The 12,442-nt window shown below is 47.3% G+C and overlaps 1 protein-coding gene across 1 annotated transcript; it reads right to left on the reverse strand.

Moving 5' to 3' along the window:
* Positions 1 to 254: 254 nt before the first annotated feature.
* Positions 255 to 5,167, reverse strand: LOC135914248 (regucalcin-like). Its single transcript, XM_065447024.2, has 5 exons — positions 4,798 to 5,167; positions 4,223 to 4,411; positions 2,811 to 3,023; positions 1,043 to 1,186; positions 255 to 534 (listed from the first exon to the last, which is right to left on the reverse strand). The coding sequence occupies exons 1-5, from the start codon at positions 4,961 to 4,963 to the stop codon at positions 326 to 328; spliced, it is 921 nt and encodes a 306-aa protein (XP_065303096.1). The 5' UTR covers positions 4,964 to 5,167; the 3' UTR covers positions 255 to 325.
* Positions 5,168 to 12,442: the final 7,275 nt, after the last annotated feature.

Here is a 12,442-nt window from a genome sequence, read left to right on the forward strand (position 1 = left end):
GCATATATATCGCGACGCAGCTGTTAAGCTGTTAAGTTTGGGATGTTCGTAGAACGTGGCGCCGCTGCGATTGAATTGTGCCCCACTCTCTTGAATGCGTGAAAAGTTGTGCGGTTGGCAAAAACCGGCAAGTAAAAGCGGCAAACGGGTCCAGAGTGAACTGCAAGTGGTCGTTTTAGCTACGCCGTCGCACCACCATGAGCCCTTAGCACCTTGCTCATTGCTCTTCCCCGTTTTCGCTGCACAAAACTTAGTGCCGTACAATATTTTTATTCTTGGCGTCGTTAGCGCTCACTGTGGAATTCTGCAAGGGCAGCGCGGAGCGTTACATCGCGAAGCAATTGGGCGGTAGGCCCTTGGTTCCCGGTATGCCGGATATCTTGAAGATGGCGCCTGCGTCCGGCTGACTCTGTAGCTGGTCGCGGCTGAGTCCGATGAAACCCGAAGTGACGAAGAGGTCCTCGTAGCGCGGGCCGCCGAAGCACAGCGAAGTCACGAGCTGCGTGGGTATCTTCACCTTCTGCACCAAGGTGCCTGGTATGGAGAGAGACGTGTCACCTTTAGGGTCGACTCACGAAAGCAACAGGCGCGTATACGGGGCTTCACACTGCCGAAAATATTTCGCTCAAGAGTGCGAGTTGTGACAGAATGTCATTGTTGTGGGGGTCTCCGCCTCTTCAACATTGTGTGCGTGACGCCTTAATAATATCTCAGAATCTTGCCGCGCATTATTATTTCGTAATACGTACACGAGCACAGGGTACAATCATAAAACGTTACAGTTTATCATTACGATGCGGTGCCCATCTTACCCGGTGCAAGTTAATTAGCGTGAGTGGATAATTGTCTATGAATCCTGAAATTCTCAAATGTCTTGCCTGCCTACTTTAGTCATTCAAACACCTCATCTGAAGCACATTGCCATTAGCTTAACTAAAAATTAACTTCGTGTGTCACCGCCCCTTGTGCCAGTACACAGGTAGCCTGAAGGACCTGTGCTGCCCGTTCAAACTCGATTGCAAGATGAATATCAGCGTGTTACCGTTGACGGGGTCTATCTTGACCACGTGACCGCCGTTGTAGCAGGCGACCCAAAGCTTGTCCGTCTGGTCGATCGTGATTCCGTCCGGGTAGGCGAGATCGGCGAAATTTGGATTGTTGAAGTCTGCCACCACCTTCTGGTTACCTGCGTTCACAGCAATGTTTCCAGCACGCGTTTCCGGCAAGCGTCTTTCCAACGGTGTATCTGTGTGTGCGCCTTTCTATGACAGCGTCAATACTGAGACTGAGACGAAACCCTTAATATCTTAACTCTTTCCCTCCAGCTCAGTCTATAGAATGGCATGTGTGCTGGCAAATTCTTTTACAGGTGTAAACTATTTGCATCCATATTTTCCTGCCCTCTTACTCCAGCCTCTGCTTTGACTTAAGTAGCATGAACTCTGTCGGAGCAGAGTACTGTGACACTCGAAAATAAGTATGGGACAAGCATGCAGTTGCTTCCGTAGAAGAAATTGTCTGCGCCGCTTTTGTTCTTGCAGTGTGCACTCGCCTGTACTCAACCAGCCTCAGTTAGGCATTAAACTCTGTGCAAAGTGAACACGAAGGAACATTGCAAATGTCATCCCACAGTCGTCTGTAGATTGACGGGACTGCACTGAGCCTACAGGTAATCGCACAGCTATAGAGGCATCCGAGATGCTTCCCTCAGTACCTGGTGAAATCAAGCGTTTGACGCAATATAATGTGATCGGATATAAAAGCACGCGTGCTGTTATCCTCTATATAAGTTCCAGGAAACAGCGAGGCACTGGCCCTTCAGGAAACGCGGTGTACGAAATGCGCACGTGCCCACAAGCATGCTTCGCGCCAACAATGTCAATGTGAAGGACCCTCTGCCTCGAACAAAATTTCCCGGTGCTGCTTGCCGAGTGCGAATGCTTGTGCATCGACGAGTCAAGGAGTCGGTGAAAAAAAGGCTTCAACGGCACCAGAATTGCGTTAAGGAGACGCGCAATCAATCGCGATTGCTGAACACGTGTACGTACAAGGCTGAACAGAAGACAAACTTGGACGGGACTGAAGTTGTGGCCACCGGGCGTTACCTTCAAGACTTCATTTGGAATCGACTTCATCTGGAATCGCTTGTAATTCAAACTCCGCCCCAATACCTACCTTTATAAATTTGTTTATCGTGATCCTTTACAATGTTTTGCATTCTGTCGATAAGGCCCTATTGCGTTCCTTTCCATATTCTATTCAATTTGCCTATTGAGTTTCAAAAGATATTTGAAGGCCACGTTTCTTTAGAAACCCAAAAGAGCAAATTTTAGAGACACGCTGCATAGAGTTGCTTGGGACTCTAAAGAGGTTTCCCCTTTAAAACCACTCACACACTCTAAAGAGGCGGTCAATAGAATAGCTTTTGAGTTGTTCTGTAGAGGCGCTTTTGGGCCTCGGAAAGAAAGGTCTGGATATCTTTTGGGATTATCCTTATATGTGCAAAAGAATTCCTTCAGAAATTTCTTCGCTCAGCTAGATAATGTTGATGACGAGCCCCAAACCACTCAATTATTTAGCCATCGAAATAAATAATATAAAGTTAACGTAGCTGCGTTAACTACGCATATAACAGTGAAAAAAAAATCTTGTCTAGCGGCTGCCAGTCTGAACACTGGAATGGAAACGATAAGTCGCCGGGAACTATACTGCTCTAACTGATTGCTGCAGCTAAAGAGATAACCTCGTTATATATCCACAGAACTCGCCTACTGCAGTGTGAAATAAAAGAATAATTCGCACAAACTCACTGATGTCTCCCTTCGCAAGGTCGAAGTCGTAGACGTACAGCTTGCCGGGCACCGAGTCGACGAAGAACATCTTTTTGTTGTCGGCCGTCCAGGCGATGCCGTTGGGCAGCGTGATGCGCTCGATATGCTTACGAATGTGCTTCTTCTCGATGCTGTACATGGAACCTTGCTCCGGTTCCACGTTCATCGGCTTCTTGTCGATGGCCATGGTGCCTGCGCATTAAAAGGCGCCTCAAATAACTGACAAGTCACTGCGCATTCCAATAGCTAGTGTAAAGATAGGTTCGTGAATATGACAGCAGCAGCTTAAGTTTTCCGTCGCTTTGTTATTGGGCCCAAGCATAGTTCACTGAACGTACTCCATCGAGGAGCACGAGAGCTTTCGGAAAGGCAGGTAATATGGGACATAGCAGTTACTCCCACAACATAACTGGACAACACTCCATTTGCTTTTGGAGTGCAGGTGTATAGTGCACCACTGCCAAAGAGCGCAACCAGGTGTGCTGCGGGGCCGTGCAGTGAAATTTATGTGGCCTACTTGGGCGCCCTAAAGCATTAAAACACCTACCAATTTTTGATAATTTTGATCGTTGTGGTACTACACTCTTCAAAAAGTTTGCACCCTTTGGGGCTCGTTCCACAACAATAGTCATCTGCCTTTCTAGCGTTTCCTTTCTTGAAAACGCGGCGCTCGCTACTTTCCTGTCGAGAATGCTCTGTCATGCTGATAATGCGCATGCCGTTCTTGACTTGGAAGTACCGGGCTCGCAGCAAAGGAAATGCGGACAACACAGACAGCGATTATTGTTGTGTGGCAACACTCTAAAAAAAGATGACACACCCTTCTGGGTTGAATATCTGCCACACAACAATAATCGTCATCTGTCTTCTTGCGTTTTTCTTGAAAGCGTCGCGCCCGCTACTTTCCTGTCGGTAATGCTATGTTATGCTGATAACGTGCATGTCGTTCATTACTGAGAGGTACCGGGCTCGCAGCGCTAAAGAAAGGAAATGCGGACAAGACAGATGACGTTTACGAGTTGTTGTGCGGCAAGATACGACTCAAAGGGCGTACATTTGTTTAAGAGTGTAGACGACAATTATAGTTTGGAGACAAGATAAGCCCCAAAGGGTGCAAACTTTTCTTAGAGTGTACTCCTTCGAGTACGAGAGCTCACGAAAATTCGATTAGATATAGGACAAAGAGGTTACTTGCACAAAAGAAGTCAACAAAACTCCATTTGCAATTAGAGGTGTGTTGTTGGGACGTGCTGTGAAGTTTCTGCGACCTACAAGCATTGTGCCCTGAAGCACTGGCACACCTTCCAATTCTCGACAATTATGATCGGTGAGGGACTAACGTGAACTGTAGAACACACGCAGTGTAAACTGTGCACAGGCCATGTTTTTACCCGTCCAGAGTCGCCCGGCGGCGTCACACTTGGCGTCGTTGAGCCGGGTGCCAGCGTTCTCGGTCTCGATCATGGCGATCAGCTCTTCGTGACGCTTCTTCATGTCCGTCAATTTGACGTAGTGGTTGTGTCCGATGACAATCTTGTGGTGGTGGTTCGCCAGCGGGATCGCGAACGGGATCGTGCCCTCTGAGGAAAGATGAAATCGTTACCTAACAGCCGGCGTTGTCTAAATGCGTTGATATAGCCGTGAGTAGACATCTACAATCGTCCGCTCTTGTTTTAAAATACAGGGTGTCGCAATGTGAATAGAGAATTTCACAAGTAGCGTCCCCATGTGTCTTTGCGTACTACACCTAAACTCAACTTTGAACGTAGACTCCTGGCTGGTTAACATCGATGCCTTCCTTTTTTCTCTCTCTCTCTCTCTCGCTCGCTCGCTCTGTACGCCTTTTGCGTTCTTTTATATTCTTGGCTGCTAGCGCCCCCTAGCATTTTGTCCCCTATTTTTAAAACTCCCTAAATGTACCTCAATGCGACACCACCATGTAGTTCAAAGGCCGCGTGCGACTCACCGAAGTGTATGGTGTCGATGTCTTCGTGGGTCTCGGGGTCAAGCCGGCTCACGCAGCCGGCGTAGCAGTCCACGTACAGCAGCGCCTGAGCCTTCTCGTCCCAGTGTGGGCCCTCGCCGATCTGGCAGCGCCGCTTGGACGCCACGCGAACCCGTAAGCCCGGCATCGTGGGGCGATGCTCGGCCGGTTCTTGCTACACACGACCACGGCTCGGCTCGAGCGCCCGCTATGACCTGGGTCTGCGACCCTTCCCGCTGGCGCCGCCTGCAGGGCGCCCGGCTTCAGCGTCGAGCGCTCATACCGTAAAGCTGGCACCGCAGGCTGGCATGACAGCGCGAGCGCGTAGAACGAACCGACGTGTCTTCTTCCTCCTAGTGCACGTCTCGACTTCACCTCGATTTTTAGCCGTTCACGTTCTTGAGGCACACCGACAGGAGTGTTTGCTAAGAAATGCAGGATTTCCACGAAGGTTCCATATGCGGTTTTCTTTATTAACCTAGTCACCTTTCTTTTATTGTGCTTTATTTAAATAGTCTCATTAATCGGATCATATTCCTTTCCACAGATAATGATGATGATCCAAGACTATGCCGCATATCCACAACTGATCAAGAAGCGGGAAGCCTGCGTACTCAGCCATACTTGCTTTACCTATTTATTTTTTGTCATTAGAACAAAAAGTATTTTGTACGTATATACGTAGTAATGCACGTTTAAGTACAGCAACTAATTATTATTCACGACACAATCCGCGTCTGCACAACTTCGATATACCAACTTAAACAACAGGAAAAGATGGCGGATGAAGACGGGCTAGCTGTTATTATCTAGCTATTATTGAAAGATTAGTCTGCAACTGCATGGCCAAATGTCACTGCCATGAGCGCACTTTTACACGTCACAACATAGTATGGACGAACAACTTCATCAGAAGATGAACGACAGGAAAGTGAACCGAGGGGCCCGATTTCTGTTAGTCACAACCATATGAAGCCAACAGATAATCAAGCCAAGGAAACCGCAAGGGAAATTATTTGTGAATTGGACTGAAGTGTAGAAATGATAATATAAAGAGAAATGAAAGTGGACGAAAAAACAACTTACCGCCGGTAGCAGCCGAACCCATCGGTCGTTCCCTACCACTTGTTTCGGTCGGGACTCCATCGGTCAAAAGAATGCTTCACATCTACCGCCGCGGCCGATTTAGATGATGTGCACTTGCATAATTACCCAAAAATTTGGACCTGGGAACAGCCGTCACCATAGCTACAATTGGTAGTGCAATGCATATGCGTAATGCAAAGGTTGTGGGTTCGGCTCACACCGGCGCCATGTTATTTTTCTTTCATTTCCCTTTAGCTTATCATTTCTGGACTTCAATTAAAACTACAAATATTGTCCCATGTGCATTCCTTGGCTTCATTTGCTGTTGGCTTCACATGTCATTATAGAATTAAGATGCTGCTTAAATGAGCAGCGACTTGATAGTTTCGATTCCTCTTTCTTTTTTCTTTTTCTTTTTTGAAGGTCTAGGACCTCGAAACCTCAGAAAAACGTAACGGCGAGCTTCAGTGTACTCTAACGAATTTGCTATAATAACTTCTCTACAACCAGTTTCAGCTTCGTTTTCCAGGAGGTGTATGCGTCGTATGACGCTGGATAAGGTCGCTCGCTCCGGCGCGCGCATTTGTTTGCTAGTAGCATAACAGACCACCACCGAGTTGGAGTGAAATGAAGGGGCTGAGTTGAAACAATCATTGGGAGAATCTTAGCCAACGAAGTGTAAGAGTATGTCTGAAGGTTATTACGTGGAAGTATAAGGTAATGTTCAGTAGCCTAGCAAGACAACGGGAACTCGTGACTGGCAGTCAGCCCTTATAATCTATGAAGGAGTGTGTTTATCCGGGTGAATGACCTAGATCAAGAGAAGGAAACTTACATACAAGAATAAAAATGGGTTGGTGCGCGTATGGCGGGTATTAGCAAATCATACAACCGGCAGCTTAACGCCATTCTTGAAAAGTCTACAGTCATCGCATTTTACCGGTACATAGATATAGGACAGAAATTTGGGAGGTTAACAAAACCGCTTGTAGAGGAGTTATAGGGACCGCGCAAGCGACTGAAGAAAAAATATAGGCGCAACATCAAGATGCGGGAATCAGATCATACGGATCCAATATTCTGGTTGAGATTAGGACGGCGAAACCTAGCTGGGCAGGCCATGTAATCTGTAGGTCAGATAAGTGGTTGTCTATAGAAGTTACAAAACTGGCCCCAAAAAAGGTAAGGCAAGGGCAGTCGAGCACGGCAGAAGATTAAGCGTTGTGATGAAATTTGTAAATTTGCAGATATGGAATGGCGTCAGCTGTCGCAAACAGGATTGAAGATCGCTGGGAGAAGCCTTCGTTCAGCGCAGTAGACATAAAAAATAGGCTTATGATTTAATGGCAACACAGTGAAACTCTTGCTTGGTGTGCCGAACAGATCTACAATACGTGTGACCCGCCGCGGTGGCTTAGCGGCTATGGTGTTGCACTGCTAAGCACGAGGTCGTGGGATCAAACCCGGCTGAGGTGGCCGTAAAAACGCCCGTGGCGACGCGTGCGCGCATTTACATTCGCGCGCCCGCCCAGCCGGTTGACTGCAGCACGCCCGCGCGTCGCGCCAAGTGGAACTGCACATATAGGCACTTTCCGTCCTAGGGGTGCCTAGGCCGCGCGAAACACACCTATAGTCGGATACAACTTTAGAAAAAAGGGGGGCGTTTACTCCTCCGAGGCAGATGCACACGAGCATCCACCAATGGGCGCGCACTCTGGACCAACGTCATGCGCCGGACGGCCGGTGACTTCGCCGCTTCGGTCATCTGGGCGGGGCCTCCCCTTTTTTCTAAAGTTGTATCCGACTATAGCTCCGTTGAGCCCCCTAGTCCCCACCCCCAGCGAAACATCACAGACGTCGCCCGCATGGCCAAGGCCACGCCTAGCAGTGGTTTGGGATCAAACGAAGCGATGTACGGGTAAAAGAACGCGTTGTGTGTAAATCGAGTTGCGTTTGTGAGTGCAAACAGCGCGATGACGATCGAAGATATAATAGATGGAACAACGTGTTTCGAGCGTGCGAAGGTAAGTGCGCGTCCCACGCATTGAAGGCACGTTATTCTGGGAACTCTGGGTTAATCCTGACCAGCAGGGGATCCCTGGTGGTCAGGATTAACCCAGAGTTCCCAGAATTCAATTCAACAATTACGTGTAGCCAGCTCCAACAAAACAAGGGTTGGTGGATATATACATATATACCTGGCCCATTAACTGGCACAGTAGCTCCGACAAGCCATGGTACCATAAAACCATGCTTTAATGTTTATCGCATCCATCCCCTGAAGTTGAATGAAAAGCCACAGAAAACATAATGAGTGATCCCTATCGGCTTACGGCCGAACTTCATTATAATGTAACGGCTTATAACGAAGTAATTGTTACATTGAAATTTCTCACTGAAATGGACCCTCAAGTGCAGTCGACCCACATGGGGAATTGTGTATGTCTCTGAAGGTTACACAGTGGCAATCATCGTTGGTATGCAGGATTCGGCTGGGCATTGCTTTCAGCCACCGCTACACACTCATCATCGGCTGGTCGGATGGGCAAACACTTTCAGGCACCTGAAATGCTGGAACACATTTTCTGGTTGCCCAGCATATATGCCAGAGAGGCAGACGCTGGACAGTTACCTAGTCCATGTCGGCAGACAAGCATGCACTGTCGGAGCTAGGGCACTGTTTGTTTTCAGCCCATGGCCTAATATACTGCAAAGCAGACAATGAAATTGTTGTTGAAATTCCTGCATGGCACGAGTCTACATACGAGCAGATTTAGTATAAGGCCCTTGTCTAATGTGCATAAGCATCCAGTCCTCTTCTCCTCATCATCGTCCATCTCTATACGTTCACTCTCCTTTCCTGTTCTCCAGTGCAGAGAAGCAGACCAGAGTACACCAGCACAGGTTTGACTTCTCTGCCTTTCCTGTAAATAAGATCTCTCACAAAATCTCGTTGATGCGAAGGAAAAAAAAAACACTTTAAATGGATACAAGATGTGACGAACATTGTCTAGTTCACAATGAAGTTTTACTACTCATTTTGCGTCGATTGGCCAAAATCTGGCGGCACGTAACGCTGCTTGTAATTTAGTAGTCAGCAACAGCAGTTCAAAAATTTGGAGGATGCTTAAGCTTCGCCTTTAAGAGTGGAACGCGATAGCATCCCAAGATCCCTGACTGCTTGTCATGCTTCCCACAACCACAGCTTTCTTGCAAATGTACGGAGGCAAACGCAATCTGGATGGTGTTGTTGCAAGGAACTGAGCAGGCCATGCCACTCTATGAATGAACAAACCGCTGGAAAAGGGGTTTGCTTGAGTTCCCGCGTAACAGAATGACGTTTTGTGGCATATTCAAATTACACTCCCACACTTTTCTGTGTGTAGGTTGTGTTTAGGTTATAATTTATGATTTTTCTGACACATTTTACTTTGAGGAATTCAATTAATTCGGTAACACCTCTGCGCTATCTGGAGGGCCTGCGTGGTTGTGGTTTGGAATGATTTTTCGTGAGACCACCTCCAACACTGACACCAGATTTTTTTTTGCGACACGAGGCCTTTAATGCTATTGCATTAAAACTAAAGAGAGCTGTCGGACACCTGGCAATGCGCCAAACTGCCTTGGCCAAAGGAGCGTGTCACTCGCAATATGTATATGTAGTGTGTGTCACACCGTCTAAGCATGGCCTCAATAACCTGTTTCACATGCGCAGCGATTTGCATTAAGCTCAACAAGATTGTAAAACGTTACATTAAATTTTCCATTCCATCATCATTGGCTCTGACAAAGCCACCCCCGCCTGCACTGTACTGTACAGTTGTAAGAAAACTAGCAGACATCTCGGCAACAAAAAGCGGCAGAAAATGTTTTGCAGTCCTTATTGGCGATGCAGAGCATGCCTTGCCATTTGTTTACCCAGTGCTTCCTAAAAGCACACCCCCACCTCCCCCGCCAGTCAATATCGGCCTCACAGGAGGGTGGACAATCATTATAACGAAGTAATGGATATAACGAAGTGCAGCCCCCCCTTCAAGTTTGGTATAGCGAAGTTTTAGTGTATGTACTTGTGACACACAATCTAAACTGAAACTCATTAGAAAGTATTAATCACCAATCGTTAGACTGAGACTGGTACAAAAATTATTGAAGAGAACATTAGATAAACAGTGCATAGGCTGTTCCTTCCTACAGATGTCATTCGCAATGCACATCCCAATGTGAAACTGGCTCACTGAGAGTTTCGCTGCGCGCTCCCCCGGATTGACTAATTTGCTACCTTGTGTACAGCTCAAAAAATTGTTCTCGCATCTTCTCCATTCTGTTTCTAAAGAAGTGCACGCAGGACATGTATTTAAAGGCCCCAAAACAAGGGCAAGTGCTCCAAACCATGTGAAAATTGCCCCACCGCTGTATCGCTATGCCCATGGACAGATTTCACAATTCGTCTCTATGAAAGCGCCAAGCTTTATCACCCCCAACTTTTGTTTTACCAATGCCCGCTTTCCGAACCATCCTGGGGCATTTTCATGTCACAAGAGAAAAAAAAAACACTTTCTGATTATGAGGCATGCCATAGTGGGGGACTCTGGAAATTTAGACCACCTGGGGTTATTTAACTTGCACCTAAATCAAAGTACACGGGTGTTTTTGCAATTCGCCCCCATCGAAATGTGGCCACCGAGGCCAGGATTCTATCCCTCGACCTTGTGCTTAGCAGCCCAACACCATAGCCACTAAGCAACCATGGCGGGAGTGTCACAAAAGAAGGTAGCCTGAATTCACGAGGATGTGCGGACCCCATAGGTAGCAGGCATGCCGTTTGCTCGCTCATACTTCTCGCTTTGCAATTCGGAAACAGAAATGATGCAACATGTTCTTCGAGTTTAAATTAGCTAAAGTCATTAGACAACATGGGAAATTCTAAAGAAAATTGAGGATGGCTTAAAAAAAAAAATTGGAGGACGCTTAAGCTTCGCCTTCAAGAGTGGGACGCGACAGCGTTCCCGTCGACCCGCCAAGGGGTATAAGACAATGCGCTACGGCACAGCAATCACTTACGATGCGCCCCGCATCGGACTTAGCGCCCACCTATCACGCGGTGAGCGTCGAGCAACGCAGCGTTCGGCGCGGCAACGAAACGTGCGCCTGAGCGAACGAAACGAACCAAAGAACTCGGTGTCTCGGAGGGGAAACGATCTACGCCAGCCAAACGTCGTGATCGGCACGGGCAGAGAGATAGATAGTAATCTAAACCGGGAGCACGGCGAAGCGTCGTCAGGGGAGAGGGAGTCCCGCGACGCGCCTGGCAGCGGTCCCAATGCGCGCGCGGCGCGCCTCCTGTCGGGGCAGCGCCGTACATTGAGAGGAGGGGGTCTTCTGTGTTTGCCGCAAGATGGCTCTGCGTGTGCGGAAAGCGCAGAAGAAATGCAGCGGAAACGCACTTCGCAACTCGTGTAATTGTGACTTCTGTACGTTACATGTTCATAATTACCGATATACACCGCAGTAGAACTTTCCACGGCTCGTTTCGAAGGCAACACCGCATTCACTAGAGGCGCGTTTGCACCGCTTGAAAGCATCGAACTCGTGGCTGAGTGGTAGCGTCTCCGTCTCACACTCCGGAGACCTGGGTTCGATTCCCACCGGGCCAATCTTGGAAGTTGCTTTTTATTTATGAAGCGCCTGCCGTGATTTATCGCTCACGGTCAACGCCGCCGACGCCGACACCCGACGACACCGGCTTTTCTGCGACACGAGCTCCTTAACGCTATCGCGTTAAAAAAAGACTCCGCTAATCGAGCAACAGGTCTAAACTTGAGGGCTTCTCGTGAACATTTAGTGGTGCCTAGCGCAAATATAGTTGTCTCAAATTTCAACAGGACAGGCTGAAAAAATTTTATAATCGTGCTCTTAGCAAATATGGAGAAATAAAAAAAAATCTGGGTCTTGGCAAATATTGCACAATTTTCCATTTTTTCTTTCTTTCCTCACAGCGATGATACTTTGTAATAATTAATTAGAATCAATGCTACTGACCCGTACTCCATCACTAAATATTCTTAGAGCCATAGCCACGACACTTTTCCATTGGGAGCTAACCAAAATGCAGATTCAACAATATTAACATAAATATGCTTCTCAGTGACCAGCGGTTTCATATAAAAAAAGAAATCATGGGGTTTTCTTGCCAAAACAACGATTTGACTACAAGGCATGCCGTAGTGGGGAACTCTGGAATAATTTGGACCATCAGTTCTTTAATGTGCACCTAAATCTAAGTGCATGGGTATTCTTGCATTTTGCCCCATCCATATATTTTTTTTTCCAGCAATACAGATTAATTTTGTTTCTTTGGCACTTAGTCAGCAAAATATATATTTTTTTGATCAAAATAAGAATGGTCACCGGATATGCCCAGCCAGACTTATCTTTATCTGCATACACCCGCGGAGAGAATCATGAAAGAGACACTAAGGGGAAGCTGTAGCTTACACTGGTATAATGTTCTTTCAAATTTCTCTACATTTATTAAGACAGA

Source organism: Dermacentor albipictus, chromosome 6, assembly GCF_038994185.2.
Source record: "Dermacentor albipictus isolate Rhodes 1998 colony chromosome 6, USDA_Dalb.pri_finalv2, whole genome shotgun sequence".
In the NCBI taxonomy this organism is placed as follows: Eukaryota; Metazoa; Arthropoda; class Arachnida; order Ixodida; family Ixodidae; genus Dermacentor; species Dermacentor albipictus.

Coding starts and splice junctions, on each gene's coding strand:
- LOC135914248 (XM_065447024.2), bottom strand. CDS start 4,963: ATGCCGGGCTTACGGGTTCGCGTGGCGTCCAAGCGGCGCTGCCAGATC. Junction 3,024..4,222: donor CGCCGGGCGACTCTGGACGG/GTAAAAACATGG, acceptor TTTAATGCGCAG/GCACCATGGCCATCGACAAG. Junction 1,187..2,810: donor CCTTGCGAAGGGAGACATCA/GTGAGTTTGTGC, acceptor CTGTGAACGCAG/GTAACCAGAAGGTGGTGGCA.